Source organism: Triplophysa dalaica, chromosome 12 (assembly GCF_015846415.1).
Source record: "Triplophysa dalaica isolate WHDGS20190420 chromosome 12, ASM1584641v1, whole genome shotgun sequence".
NCBI classification, from domain to species: Eukaryota; Metazoa; Chordata; class Actinopteri; order Cypriniformes; family Nemacheilidae; genus Triplophysa; species Triplophysa dalaica.
The window spans coordinates 8,350,137-8,365,520 of NC_079553.1; the positions used below are offsets into that span (position 1 = coordinate 8,350,137).

Sequence of the window (15,384 nt, forward strand, 5' to 3'; positions counted from 1 at the left end):
TATGAAGAAATGAACCTATTTCAACATATTTGTTATGTCCAACACTTGATGAGAACACACTGTACAGTTTTAAGTACTGTTCTATTTTTATCGACTAAATATATTTATGTGACATCTCATGACCACGAGGTGACGATGTGTGTCCACTCGTGCTTTCCTTTTCTCGCTGCCCCATAGTCACGCCCTCCCATCATCACCTCAACCAATCAGAGAGGACGCTTTTGTTTCGTAAGACGTTTGCTAACGGATGTAGCAACGATACCATAGTTGAGACAAACAACCTCAGTCTTTATAAATAAGGTAATATCGCTTTATCTACATGCTTTTAATATGCGAAATGTGGTTTCACGTTATTATAATAAAATCGCGTTAGCTTGGCAAAGTATGCAACACAGTATAGTTATATACGAACTTAGTTTTAAAACGATAAGGCCTAGTTGCTAATGTTGATGTGCATTGCCGGTGCATTGAACACGAGTCTACAGCTGATTCATTCTCTTAACTTTAGATCGGTAGTTTCAAACATCAGAAAATGCATTTAGATTGCATTCAAACACTTTAATGTATGGCTAGACTGGAGCTGCAGGTCCATGTGCTGGTATGTTTCTGTGCAGTCGCATGCTGTTTCATAACCTGTCGAGGAACATCACATTTCAAACGTCTGTTTACTATAAGAATCCAATATCCCACCATATGTAAAGCAGTGCGTACATTTTAGAAATGCTGCAGTGTTACATACACCGTAACGTTACATCGTTTGTAGTATCTTCTCAGAGTAATAATATTATTATGCACGTTGGAATCAGTTTTTCAATTAGTATAAAGGTGTATGGTGCGTGCGTGGTCCTGTTAATGTAGTTACTTTTTTACCTTGAGCCACCACCTGTCATACTTACGTTAAATCCTTGAATTACAATGTCATTATAGGCGTATTGCTCTGGATGAACGGCGTTTTAACGAGCCAATGAAACCAGTTTATTGTACATGAATTATTGGATGTAGTGCTTTGCTTAGGACAGATTTAATGAGAAGCTGGAGAAGTAAAGTCTGAACGTCTCACCATAAATGTTGAAAACTTTCCAGTTCTATTTAGCTGGTTTTCTTCACCTTCTTGTACTGGTTCACACCCTGTGGAACAGTCCAGTGGTTGTTTAAAGTCTTGCTTCTCTTTCGTGCTGTCAGATGGAGGTGGATCAGTTGCTGTCTCTCTCTGGTTCTGCTCTGGCTCAGGCTATAAGCTCTCTTCTGGAAACCCCAGGCCTCTACGTGTTCTCAGACATACTAGAACTGCCCAATGTCCGTGAGGTGAGGATGAATGTGTGTGTTTGTGTGTGTTGGAGGCTGTGTTTACACTAGCAGTGCACGTTTGGGCGAAAGATGAAATCAGATTATTTTCTTTCAGATGTTATCATCACAATGTTGTTTTGAAATATGATTCGCATTTTCTTTCTGAAGATCTCATTCCGTCTGAATAGTCCGATTGTAATTATTTGGTCTTTTAAATACCCAAGTAAAGTTTCTCTTTAAGTTTTTAAAGCATAGTTTCCATTGTCAGGTAAGTAAATTGTCTCATCCATAACGATCCATATACTTTATAAATGGGCACATGAAAATTGAAATATAGTTCTACATCCCTTCTCCATTTGATGGGTATCATTGCTTCAGGTATTAAACATTTTAACTCACAGAAATCGTACAAGTACAAAGTATGTTGTCTTTCAAAAACGTGCGTCTTGTTTTGTCACATCCATAAGACATTATTTTTTTACCTCTTTTAAAATAGAAAACTAGTGCAAAAACTGATCTTTTTCTGATGTCTGGAGTGAACTAATAAAAAAAAAACTGATGATTGAATATATTGGTAATATATACATTCACACTGAATTTATATTTCAAGTTTTGACTGAAAATGACACATAACGCTGGAATTTCCCACTAATAGAATTATAGGAAACTCATTTAACCTATAAAATAACGCAAATGTTACTATGGCAATTATGTTGTAAGTAACTAAGAAATGAAAAAAATCAAGATGCTTTTTAAACGGCATTGAAAGAGTTCCCTTCTATTCTGTGTTCTTATTTGCACAAAAATCATTTTTATAATATTTTTTTGCCTATTTTGTAGTGAAAGAAACTAATGTTTACGCAATTATATTTTCTATATAACAAATTTCAGACAATTCTGCTGCCTCTGATTGAAGTTTTGTGATGTCAAAAAAAACATTTTACTGAAGTGACTTTTTTTACAATGTGCATTAAAAATGAATCCGAATTTCTTCTTATACATACACATTACATTACAGCATTTTCTTAGAAGCCTGTAACACATGTCTTCAGATGTCTACATGAAAGCTCTTTTCACACTTGACACGCAGCACAGAGATCTTGCAGATCAAGTTCAGCACTTACTTGTCTTCATCCAAATGCCTAGTTATCCCAAAAGAACCAAACTAAAGTGCTATACCATTCAGTAATATGTTGCACTGTTATACACATCTGTGTCTCTTTCTCTCTCTCTCTTTTCAGCTGGAGACGGGTCCCCATGCTCCAGTCTACCAGCTTCTCAATCTTTTTGCGTATGGAACCTACACTGACTACAAAGGTAACCATGACAACAAATGATCTGACCAGATATTAGCCCCCTGAGGCAGTGCCTTCATTTTCTACGCTGACTTAGAATTAGGTTTTACACTGAATGAACTGCCCTTACCACACTAAATGAGTTAGCTCTTGTGAGGTGGAGGCAGGTGTATTTGGTCAGTGTTTTTTTTTTTTTTTTCACAATTTGCAATGGCTATATTGTCATGTTTTTCTGTCTTGGCTGTGTAGGTTGATTTACTTTTTTTTATTCCATCACAAAGGGGCGGTTTCCCGGACTGGGATTAGTTTAAACCAGGACTAGGCCTTAGTTTAATAAGAATATTTAAGGAGTTTTAACAGACATGCCTTAGAAAAAACATTACTTGTGTGCATTTTGAGACAGCACGAAGGCACTGATATATTTTGAGATATGTCAGTGCAAACTGTTTTCAAATGATGATGGGATGAAATGAAATGATGGGATGAACTATGCTTGTACGTTTTCCAATTAGAAAGAGCAGCCTCGCTTCCGGAGCTTACACCAGCCCAAAGAAACAAACTTCGTCACCTGTCAATCATCAGTCTCGCCTCCAACCTAAAGGTATTGAGTCATCCATTGTCAAGCCAGTGTGCATTAACAATGTTTTTATATCTATTACTGTTCTACGCGGTTTACAAATTGCTTTTGGCAGTATTGCTATTACTGCAATATTAGACTTTTATTATTTCTCAATCCAATATTCTTTTATTTAGCATGTATAATATTACTAGGACGAAATAAATACAATTTTGAACATCCCCAAAGCATATAACTCATCCAAAAACGTCTCTCTCTCAATAGTGTCTACCATACTCGCTACTGCTCCAACAGTTAGAATTGAAGAATGTGCGTGAGCTGGAAGACCTGCTGATCGAGGCTGTTTACAGTGACATTATCCACGGCAAACTGGACCAGAGGAACCAGCAGGTAGAAGTGGATTGCAGCATAGGTCGAGACCTGGGCCCCAACGAATTACCCAACATTGTCAACACACTGCAGGAGTGGTAAGTGAGCATGTCAGCGTGCTGAGTGATGAATCGATTTAACAGATGGATCGGGTTGCCGATGTTATAAAAGCTGTTGAATATGTCTCTCAGGTGTTCAGGTTGTGAAGCAGTTCTGTGTGGTATTGAGGAGCAGGTGTCCAGGGCAAATCAGTATAGAGAGAGCCAGCTTAAGGTCAAAGTACAAGTGGAGACAGAGGTATGTGTGAATCTTCACAATCAAACTTTGGTATTAGAGGTGCATCGGTTTATTGGTACTACGGGAGCAAAAAGCGTAAAAAAACATGCGATGCCGCTCTGTTTTTTTCATTTGAACCCTTACTTTAGTCTTTTTTGCCATGTTTCTCTCCTAAATTAATCCGTATTTTGATCGACTCGGACGAGGTAATGATTCAGTGAGTCATTCATCAAGGCACTTGCTTCACTCTTGAATGAATCAGCTGTTTTGAACAGTTGGTTGAATGATTCACTGACACTAAAGCCGCCATCAACTGGCCGTTTTAGACGCATTGAAAGTAAGGCTGACATTTTCCTTTATATGCATTGCTATAAATGCAATTTTTGCACATTGGTTGAATCAATTCCAGGAAAAAAATCTTCTTTAGTAGTTACTACAGTTAACTTTACTTTTAACAGATGCTTTGACATTGCATTATACTTTATATTTGTTTCTAATTTTGTGAAATACTTTGGATCGAACCCATGACCTTGGCGTTGTTAGCGCCATGCTCTCACCACTGAGCTACAGGAAAGCTGTTTAACATTTACCACAATGTTTACTAAACTTGTATTTTGAGTGTGATTCAAAATAAAGAGATTTTGCTGAAAGCAGTATTTTATTTATTCATTTAATTTGAATAGATATTACCTTAATATAGTTATTGTGAATTCTTTTGGCTATGATATTGTGTAGTGGTATTCTTCCCTAATTGTTATTCTTCCATGTTTTTACCTAATTATCTTAGGTAATTAGGTAAAGTTTGATATTACAGTTTTTACTTGCCGCAATTGCCTTGCTCAATTGGGGCCATAAGACATTAAGGCATAATTTTCTGTACAGCTGCTTTGAAACATGTATTCTTTACCATATATCATTACCGTCTTTCCTGTATTTTTAAAATTATTTTACTTCCTTGAAAAACCCAGGATTTTTTTGTAGGAAATTCATATATACATTTGTTTCTTTATTAGGTATCAAACCTACAGAAAACCCTAAAGGCAAGCTCAGCCTCCCCATCATCTGGCCCTGCCCCTGCTGGGGCAGCATCCAATCAGGATGCAGATCAGCCCGCTGAACCAAGAGACCCTGCTTCCTCTCAGGAGCCACGGCAACCAGGAAAAAAGAGTTCGAAGGTCAAAGGGTAAGGTAACTGGTGTTTTGGTTTAGGGCTTTCTGACAAAATCCTTTGAATAATGTCTTTCAAATTATTAAGTTCATTCACTTCCTCTTACCGGCTTTAATTTCCTTCAACTTTGTAAAGTATATAAATAACTCTAACATATTATAAATGTCCCAGTGCAGCAGGTGCAAATTAAAGATGTCACATGCAAAGTACATCTATTCCTTATTAAGTCCCTCATCTAAGAATCACTTCAGACACTATCACATCGCTGAGAGTTTGAATTCACTAATGGCGTTTTTAGTGTAAGCGTGTAGAATATGATTTATGATTGTTGGTGCATAGTTTTGTATTTTATGAACTGTTTCCTTGGTTTAGTTTAGTGGGATTTGTCGGAAATAACCCAAAGGCTCATAGTCCTAATTAAGCCCTGATGAGTTTAAAATTGTCTGTGTCCTGGTTTGGAAATCTCATGTCAGGATGTGTTCTGTAGAGCGAGAGAGAGAGAGATGGTTTGATCACCACTGCTTTCTCTTTGTCGCCGAACAGTGTCAGTTAAGAAGTTGTAATTTATTCAGGTCGGATCTGACACAGATTAATTCAAGTCCAAGGCTTTAAAAGCATCTCAGTGGAGACTCGGCATTAACATTTAGAAATGTTAACATTTGTGCGACTGTGTGTCTGAGTGTTAAACGGCTACTTATTGCCAGGTAATCATTTTATTAGATTGCATTAGACAATCGTTTAATCAGTTTAGGTGCTTTGCTTAACAGAAAAAATATTTTTTTTGTGTTCCAGGTTGCGTGGAAGTGGAAAGATTTGGTCAAAATCTAATTGATCTCTAGAACTCAGATCGGTCTTCAATAACCTGCTCAAAGACAGACAGTCATTTTTCTTGAAAGCTTGCTGGATAGATAAGCAAACAAACTGATGGTCAATTTTTAGCCACAAACCATCAAATTCTAAAACAAATAGACTCTTACACAATTTTGTGTGTGTGTGCAAGTATGTGTGTGTTTATGTATATGTATGCTGTAAATGTCATTAATTTGACTCATGCTCATTTTGCTTTACGTGTTTGTTTTGTTCATTATTAAATCTGGATGTAAATGGATGACACCTATGAATAAATGATATCCATCTGTCACGCAGTGTCGTTTTTGGCTTTCATGTTTCCCTTGCTCTAATGGTTAGTGCTGGCTGGTAAATGGTTGGTCTCAATGGGGGCTTGTCTGTCAAGAGGTCGTGACATTAATTAGCCACAGTTTAATGCAAAAGCCCCGAAATAACATCAGATCGGGTTCTCTCTCCTATCTTCACGCACGCATTTCCTTCTGCAAATGTGTTTTGTAAAATGCCCTTTATCCAGCCATAAAGACTGACTAAGCTATACTTCTCTCTCTATGTCCTGCATAATGGTTTGTAATGGTAGCAATTAACTTGTGGCACCCACTCAGAAATGAAGAGAACAGTAAAAAGCTGAGAGTGATCATCTAGTTTTTACATTAACCCCTGCCACATAACTATTTTTGTGTCTACCAAGATCCATCCAACTTAAAAATTTTGATCCTTTCACACACTCACCTTCTTTTTTTCTCGTTCTCGCTATAAATGGTAGTGTTAATTCAGTCTGTGAGAGTGAGGTTCACTGTTTCTCAGTCTCACAGCTCTGAGCAGATGGAAGCTGTGAACTCTTGCAGCTTACATACTGAATGCGTTTATGTGTGTCTGGAGAATGTGTGAAGTCTGCATGTGTGTCCCAGTGTTTATGATAACTTTAAGATCAAACAGAACAAAAGCTTATGTTCACCCATTAACAAAGTAAATGGCAATCTAACAAAAAAAAATACAACAAATATTAACATAAATATATAATTTACAGTCAAATAGAATTTTATTACGTATAAATATATTACACACAGTTCTATATGTAGAAGAATGTTTGTGTATTTATGTATACATGTACATGCCACACATTTTTTTAATCATGATTAATCGGTTTGACAGCCCTATCACAATCTTCAAATTTCAGATCATTCTTACATCTCTGGACAAATTGTGACCCTGGATCAGAAAATCAGTCTCAAATAGTACGGGAACATTTTAAGTAAAAAGTACATAGTATGAGTCAAAATTATCAATTTTTCGTTTATGCCAAAAATCATTGGTATACTAAGTAAAGATCACGTTCCGTGAAGAATTTTGTGGATTTCGTACCCAAATATATAAAAACTTAAATATTTTTTTTGTGAGTGGATGGCCAGCTACAGTGCCTCGGATTAACAACCTCAAAGGCAATTTTCTCAATATTTAGATTTTTTGCACCCTCAGATTCCAGAGTTTTAAACTTTTGTATCTCCGCCAGATATTGTCAATTTTATTAATTAATTTTATTATATTGTCTTAATCTCAAAAATTGATCCATTTTCCAGTTTCGTTGTCCAGTGTCACAAATAATATACAGAAAAGCAAGGGATGGACAGAGATTTGCTGAAACCAGTGCCGTAAGAGTTTTCTTCTGGCCTGTCTGCTTTTCTGTTTTCTGGTCAAATAAAAATAGTCATTGTGCAAGAAGGAAAACAATCAGTTGCTAATCTTACAATTTACAACCAAAAACAATATAATTATTATTTATAATTTGTGCTGTCAGGTGAAGTTTAATGGGTCATTGGATTTTAAACTGCAACGATAACTTGTAATTTTATGTTTCAAACTGAGATAAATATGCCTATACTGTTTTTTATTAACACAGACACACATTCATTGTTTTGAAACACCAGAGATGGCTTTTTTAATTCCATAGTACATCAAATCACATTTAAGGCAGTGCTACATGGAGGATGTAAAACTTTTCTATACATCTTTCACATGATGTAGCTTCTTGTGCATGATTTTAAAAAAGAGACACTTTAATCTTCTATTTCTAGAAACTTCAATGGCACATCCGATGTTGTGATAATTCCAACAGCCCAGGTGAAGGAATATTTGTTGTTCTTTAGATTTTTCACTTCCTTTCAAGTACAAAGGGGGGCGAGTTCTGTGAAAAAAAAATGTAGCCTAAAGCAGAGTTTCATTAAAGAAAATTGAATCCTTAAAGGCTTCTACCCAGCGAAAAACCAAAATAAATGACAAATGCAAAAAGCGATTCATGCTGCTCGACTAGGTAGCAATATTCGAAACAAAGCGGTGCTGTCTTAAGTTGGGGGTGGTTTAGTTGCAGCTTTATATCATCTGAACTGCAATCTTTCTTTTCATCTCAATACAAATGTTCAGTTGAGTGTGCTCTCCATAAACAGCATAAAACTTCCAAAAATCCCTGATAGTGGCATCAATCACATCGGCAATTTTCCTAAATGCTGTATAATATTTATGATTATAGAACTGCTAATATCTCTTCAACCCATTTTCCTCCAAGTCTCTTTTGTTAATGCTCCATCAAGGTTGTGTTTCTACGCAACCAGGCAGAGATATATGGCCACAATGTCGAAGACTAACATTTAGATGCTGTATAATGTTTATTGTTATAAAACTGCCAATACCTCTTCAAACCATTCTCCTCCAAGTCTTTTTTGTTAATGCTCCATCAAGGTTGTGTTTCTATGCAACCAGGCAGAGATACATGGCCAGAATGTCGAAGACTAACATTGATAAGCATAACACACTTTAAATAGAATTACGTAGGTTTCACGAACACCTCGACAGATGTTGAACCATAATTACAAAAACCACTGATCATCAGTGTAAATTATAAGTTAACACAGCAGAGGTCCTTCTAGAGATCTCTATCGGTTGACGTCATAGCCGTCCGTTGTTGCCAAGTGACGCAAAGCCGTATTAAACAAAACAGAGCATGTGAACTATATTTAACTCGTCAAAATAACGGCAGGCGCTTGGTCGAAAGAAATGATACACACAGTGCGATAAAGGCAGAGCTAGGCGAATGAATGTGACCTTTGGGCCCTTGTATGCATGAGAAAGGCTACCGCGAGCATGTCACACTGGATACTAAATTAATGACCAAATACATCACAGCTTACTTGAAGATAAGAAGTTAATGATCGTGTTCATGGTTGAGTAGCGTTCCCCAAGCCCTTGTAAATGGCTCATCGAAAGCTCAGTAATGTAATACTATACAAACAGCAGTGGAAGAAAGAAGAACACCAGCAAACGTCGGAACACAAAGTCTCTCGTAGTTTTCAGTTATGAACCCAATGTCTTCATCAGAGCATCCAAAGAGTTCAGGAAATCCATATGCGTGTATATACATCGTATGTACATTCAGAAGTGTTCACACCAAAGTCTGTGATATACCCGCAGGAAATGATTATCGTGCTCGGAACAGTCGGCTCTTCAAAGATTGACCACTGGTATCCTGCAGCACGGGGTAAAGAGATGAAGAAAGAGACGGCAGATTAAATTAACATGACTTTCAGTCTATTATCGAGTGTGAGATTAACTGAAATTCACAGAGCGGGTGGAAGAGGAATGATTTCATGGATGGCATGCTCTCGTTTGCTTTCTTTCTCATGTTGAAATATTCACACAAGTTGTGTGATTATTTTTACAACAGTTTCTCTTTATTTTAAATATGATCAGTCAATTTAGTTCACATTATAATTCATGTAGAACTACTGTAATCATGTTTCTGTAGAATAAATGTGCAGTTACGAACTCATAATAAAAGGCTGCATATTTTCTTCTGAACAAATGGGTTTTAAGAAATCCCAATGTGTAAATTATACAATGTCATTCAGTCAGCTTTTTTTCTATCACTACCATTTGAGCTTTTTTGTATCAAATGCAAATGCAAATGAGCCTTCGTGATCAAATGCAAAGCCTGCATGCACTGTAAGTCGCTTTGGATAACAGAGTCAGCCAAGTGCATAAATGTAAATGTGGTAGGATTTCCTATTGAACATTTTTGATGCAGAATTAGTTTAGGTTCACAGCACGCATGCATATACATATCTGCAGAAGTACACATTAGGGAAATGTAGTATCTATAATCAATAAGAAAGTACTAATTAGATCGGTCAAACCATTCTCAACACAATATTTAGGGGAACTGCAAAAAGCAAAAGTGATTATAACATGCTCTTTCCCTTTTAATTTATGAAAAATGTTAAAATCGTGATCAAAATCAATATTTCAATATTAGTTTTTTCTTTAACTAATACATACAGTGTTTCCTTAGTTCTCTCTCTCTCTCACACACACACAATAAGGCTGCTCACTCGTGACAAATATCATAATCACGGTTATTTAGGCCAATATTTAGTTCACCATTACTTAACATGAACCTAGTGACTTAAAAACATTAAAAACAACCTAAATTATTTATTAATTAATTAATTAATTGAATTCAATAAAAAAATGAGGCAATTTTTTTTTGTAAAAAAGCTACACCGCTGTGGATTCTTGCAAAACTGAATGCAGCACAATAATTGTTTCACATTTGATTATTTTGTTTCTGTAATCACTGAAATATGATTAATTGCACAGCCCAAACACATCACACATCTTGAGTTTCCGTGGTTTATGGGCACTTTCCATAGATGTAATGATTTCTGTACTGTACAAACTGTCTATTCTATCCCCTCAACCTACATATAAACTAAACATTACAGAAAACTTCTCTTTTTCAATTTGACATTTTCAACATCATTTAATTGTAAACTCTATTGTCCTCATAAGGACCAAAAGTTGTTCTCACAAGGTCAAACATCACTGGTATCTCTGTACTATCACCGTAGGGTTTACCAGGACAACACACAAGTACTTCTCTGTCTCACAGTCTTACAGACATACACACACTACCTCTCTCTGTCAGGGAAGGATGGAGTGCTGTGCAGTGTCTGCCTGCTGTCCTCCTGAGCTATGGCGCGAGGGATGGAGAGAGAGAGAGGAGGAGGACGATGAGAGAGGCTCCGGTCGTAACTGAATGAAAAAGAGAGATAAGACTACAGTCAGCGAAAGAATACCGAAGCTGAAGAAAGTGTGACAGGCACGAAATAGGCGATTAAGCAGAACAGAGAGAAAGACGCCAAACACTTGAATGACATTGACAGGAAGTTTATTCACTGAGTGGATTAATTTAATAGACTGCCCTGAGCTTGAAGCAGAAAGGGTGAAATAAAGGAGAAATGACAGCGAATGAGAGAGAGATGCCAAAAAAATGCGATTAAAATTACATTTGTCCAGGAACCATTAGGACGACGATGTGTCGGGGACACAGCGTGAGGTCCACAGTGTGGTGACGTGGAGACAAACACAGTCATGTAATATTAATACCCCACACACTTATCTACGCCCAGTCAGGAGTGAGTTCACTCCACCTCTGTCTGCATTGATTGAATGATGGGAGGTGGGTTAGGGGTTGTTAAATGAGCGGGAAGGTGTCACGGCAAGCGTGCGCCAAACAGAGATTAATTGCGTAGATGTAGGACGCCTGTGCGTGCAATAAATTGCCCTCAGCTCAATCAGACGCTCTGATTTTCTACCTGAGCGGCAGACTCGCATTAACATTCAACCCGCCAATAATTCGCGATGTGGCGGTTTTAAAACTCTCGGTCTGTCTTACAAATAAACCCACAAACTCTGTCATAACGTCTGATTTGTGATACCTGCATTGCCGCATCAAAAAGAAAGCACGCGATTGGTCGAAACGTTCGACACGTGCCAGCAGAACGAAACGTGGCCGTACGTAAAATTCTAGCATAAACTAAAGGTAGGTATAAATCAGACTCGTAACCTGTCATCGTCCTGTTTATAGTCTCAGGATGATATGGGCCATTCCTCAGCTCTCTACATCATTTTAATGATCATCCGTTAGATCGAACGCGTCCAAGCGAGTGAAAATGCAGTCTTGCGCCTGATGGCTCACAACGCTCTGGGCAACATTTCTAATTAAACCAGCACAATAAAACACTGTACGGTGTCCGCGTAGTTTGCGTCTGCAGAGTTAGAATATCTACAGATGACATTTCGAACAGTTCCGTGGGGAACGCCAGAACCAGCGCTAGAAATCTGTTGCGTGAACTTTGTTATTATGACACACCGATTGTACATGAACTCATAAACACGCGTACGAGCGGGCGGTCTCGGGGGATGTATCAAGGATATGTGGAGGCGCAGAAGTGTCGTTAATGTCTCACCAGAGTTTAGCAGAGATGATGACAGCGGAGAGGATCAGCAGAGATGAAATCGTCACAGTCACGTAAAACTGTGGGTCCACTGAAACAAATTGTGAAGAGACAGGAAAAGCAGAGTTCAAATGAAGGTGTTTAAAATTGGATCCATTTTGTGGGGACCACGCCCACAGGATATTTCAATTACAATGACAGGAAGAGGAATTGACCTAATTGCAATTTACGTTCAACACAGCCACAGAGGCCCAAATTATGCACTATTCTACGCCATTTTGTCTTATAAATAGGTGCGTTCTCATTGAACATTCTCCAAATAAATGAACTTTAAAGGAGTAGTTCACTTCAAAATCATCTAATCGTTTTTATTCATACTATGGAAAGTCAAAGGGGTCAAATTTTGAAGTGAACTTCTCCTTTAAGTACCCGGATGATGATGCACTCATTCAACCTAAACTATGAAGTGTGCAACTCTGTACACTTCTCGCACTTAATGGTCGCGGTTTCGCTTGGGTGGCGGAAGAGAGACGGGCTATCAGTTCTCATGTGGAGTGATTACGCTTAATTTGATGATGACTGAAGTCATGCTGGACATCACATTAAATGTACAATTTACAAATTGATTTTATTGACACGTATTGTGTGCGATTGATGTCATTTGCTCTCGTCTGGGAAGATGCACATACATCCAGTCAGTATAAAAACGTTAAGTGGGACGATACACTAGATGGTTGAGTGCATGGTTAAAGTGCATAGTAATATGCAATATGGGACACAACTAGAGGCATTTCATTAATCTCTTTAACTCTATAAATTAAGGTTCTTCGCAATCTCATAGAAGAACCACTTTTCAATGAATGGTTCCCTCCTTCAAGAACCTTTAACATCCAAAGAACCTTTTTGCTTCACACAAGGTTAGAAAAAGTATAACATGGTTCTTATAAGAACGTTTGAGTAAAATGTTCTTAGGGAAAGGTTTTCTCTTTTGTTCAGCGTAAAAAAGAAGGTTCCTTAAAGGTTCTATGTCTGGCTGAATGGTTCCAATAAGAACCTTTACCAAGGACAGAATCTTTTGTACTGCGAAGAAAAAAGTTCTACAGTCTATAAAAAGATTATCTTTTGAAAAGTTCTTTGGAAAACCAAAAATAGTTCTAGCTATATCATGGCTGTGAATTTTTTAGCACATTTTTAAGCACCTTTGTTAAGAGAGGAAATGTCTTCATGCATTTTTAACAAAAAGACTTTGGGGTAAATTAGATCATTCAAACAATCACTCTTTGCTACCTGTATTTCTCCATTTTATATGAAAACTGTAGATTATAAACTCTTAAAAATAAAGGTGCTACACAATGTTCTTCACAACAATGTTATAAAAGAACAAAATGTGGTACCCCAAAGAATCATTCAGTCATTACCTTTTAATAATCTAAACCACATTTTGTCAAACAGAAAAGTACTGCAGATGTTCAAGGTTCTTTATGGATCCTTAAACTTTCACAACTTGTATAGGGACTTCAATTTTAAGAGTGAAATTTCTTTTCGTTACAACTATACTTTCTACATTCTGTTGCTACCTCAATTCAAATCCAGGAAATGAGCTGGAATTCAAACGGCAACATCCAATTTATTCTGAATGGTACACAACAAAGAGCAATAAAAAGAAATGAAAGCAGAGAGACAAAGAAGTGCAAAAAAACACAGCATGTGTAAGAGCATTGAGCGAAAGCAATAAGGAGTAGGAGAAGAGAGAGAAAACATGGGGGCGATGCGTGTGGGGGCACAATGTCATAATCAGGTAAAGTTGTATTGATTGGATTGATGCCTGCCTCTTGCTCAATGGGAGAGAAATCTACACTCTCCTCAAGCGCAAATTTACTGCCATGAAGAAACAGCACGAACCCAGTGTCTGCTGGCAATTTCGCCTTCAGACAAGAAACCAGCCATACAAACCTTCTTGAGTCTCCTGCTCCTCTGTATCTTTTCTCTCCTCCTCTCCTGTCGTTGGCTGTTGGGTCTGATTGGCAGGCTGGCCCCGATGATGTGACAAGTCCTCGGACGTGGTCATCTTCCGGCTCTCTGTCTCCAGGCTGGACAGGAAGTGATGCGTTTCATCCTCCGGCGGTTGCGTGGGACCCCAGACCACCGCCCAGAGCTGAGTGGTGGTGGCCTGCGCCGTAACGGGCATCTGCATCTCTCCAAGCTCCTCCAACTTCCTGTCATTCGTGTCACCGGTGGCAGTGCAAAAAATGACAGTGACCAGCAGGAAGCTCCAAAGGGGAATGAATCCAATGTGGGGAGAGATGGAGCTGGGGGGAAGGAAATACAAAGCAACGGAAAGACGGAAGGAGGGATTGAAAAGAAAAAGCTAGATATGCATAAAGAACACACAGCTGAGAGGTGCGGAAAGATGGAAAGAGACGTGAGCAGAAGCTGATGCAACTCATTGAGCTGGAGGACCACTGGCCAGATCTGAGTGCAACAGTGCAACCAAAACAATCAAGTGCGTCTGTATGTTTAACACTCTCTCGTTGACTTACCATCGCTCCATCGCTTCTGGTTTTTCACTGAGACTTTGCCGTTCCAATCATCTCTTAAATATCAATGACATAAAGAGGGAAAAAGAAGAGAAGGAGTGATTCAGAGGCAGAGGACTCGGTCCTGACACTAACTAAATGATTCAAACAGATGGCTGTAGTGGAGAAATACCCTGCTGGCTCAGAACAACACAAACATAAACACACACACAGGCATACATACAACACAAACACACTCGCGCTTGTTGCTGCGCTCACAGTAACAACTCGAATGCACATTAAACAGTAACACCCACATACACACACTCTCTGGCTCGGAACAACCACGCATTCATTAATCATAACAATGCAGAATCATACGCCATGATACAATATCTCCAGAAAAACACACACCGATAAATAGAAAACACACACCTGTGGATACATTTCCAGTCTTAATCAACATCCTCAAGCGAAACAGAATAGATGTATCCAAATTTAGTTGTATGAAAAATGCTACACACTTCCAGGCAACACTCGTACTTAAAAACACGCAGATTCACATACTCAAGAACAGAGATAACACTTCACATGCTTACCTCAAGCCCCTGAAGATGGGAGTGGGAGAGAGGGAGAAAGCCTGGAAGTGGGGAAAAGCATTGGTTGCCGTAGCGACAGAGACATGTAGAAATTGTGCGAGCGAGAAACAGAGTGCAGGAGAGAGAGAGAGAGAGAGAGAGTGGGGAGGGTGCAAGAGGGG

The 15,384-nt window shown here is 38.3% G+C and overlaps 2 protein-coding genes across 5 annotated transcripts; one reads left to right on the forward strand and one right to left on the reverse strand.

The window, feature by feature from the left end:
- The first annotated feature begins 178 nt into the window (after positions 1-178).
- cops7a (COP9 constitutive photomorphogenic homolog subunit 7A) lies at positions 179-6,111 on the forward strand. Its single transcript, XM_056762316.1, has 8 exons — positions 179-300; positions 1,183-1,305; positions 2,529-2,604; positions 3,095-3,183; positions 3,424-3,626; positions 3,720-3,825; positions 4,818-4,987; positions 5,765-6,111. Exons 2-8 carry the CDS (start codon positions 1,183-1,185, stop codon positions 5,802-5,804), a joined length of 807 nt encoding a protein of 268 aa, XP_056618294.1. The 5' UTR covers positions 179-300; the 3' UTR covers positions 5,805-6,111.
- Positions 6,112-7,685: 1,574 nt separating this feature from the next.
- pianp (PILR alpha associated neural protein) lies at positions 7,686-15,341 on the reverse strand. 4 transcript variants are annotated; one of them, XM_056762679.1, is made up of 6 exons: positions 15,224-15,341; positions 14,649-14,701; positions 14,062-14,324; positions 12,121-12,199; positions 10,784-10,903; positions 7,686-9,338 (listed from the first exon to the last, which is right to left on the reverse strand). In XM_056762679.1, the coding sequence occupies exons 2-6, from the start codon at positions 14,657-14,659 to the stop codon at positions 9,317-9,319; spliced, it is 495 nt and encodes a 164-aa protein (XP_056618657.1). In that variant the 5' UTR covers positions 14,660-14,701; positions 15,224-15,341; the 3' UTR covers positions 7,686-9,316. The 4 variants fall into 4 exon arrangements, with proteins under 4 accessions (XP_056618657.1, XP_056618654.1, XP_056618655.1 ...); XM_056762676.1 differs by having other exon boundaries at positions 14,062-14,417; XM_056762677.1 differs by lacking the exon at positions 15,224-15,341 and adding an exon at positions 15,060-15,179 and having other exon boundaries at positions 14,062-14,417.
- Between the last annotated feature and the right edge of the window lie 43 nt (positions 15,342-15,384).

Excerpts from the sequence above, each read along its gene's own strand:
- cops7a (XM_056762316.1), top strand. The coding sequence starts at position 1,183 with ATGGAGGTGGATCAGTTGCTGTCTCTCTCTGGTTCTGCTCTGGCTCAG. Across the intron at positions 2,605-3,094 it reads AACCTACACTGACTACAAAG|AAAGAGCAGCCTCGCTTCCG; the intron begins GTAACCATGACA and ends TTTTCCAATTAG. Across the intron at positions 4,988-5,764 it reads AAGAGTTCGAAGGTCAAAGG|GTTGCGTGGAAGTGGAAAGA; the intron begins GTAAGGTAACTG and ends TTTGTGTTCCAG.
- pianp (XM_056762676.1), bottom strand. Across the intron at positions 12,200-14,061 it reads GGAGCAGGAGACTCAAGAAG|TGGACCCACAGTTTTACGTG; the intron begins GTTTGTATGGCT and ends AATTTGTTTCAG. Across the intron at positions 10,904-12,120 it reads ATCATCTCTGCTAAACTCTG|TTACGACCGGAGCCTCTCTC; the intron begins GTGAGACATTAA and ends TTTTTCATTCAG.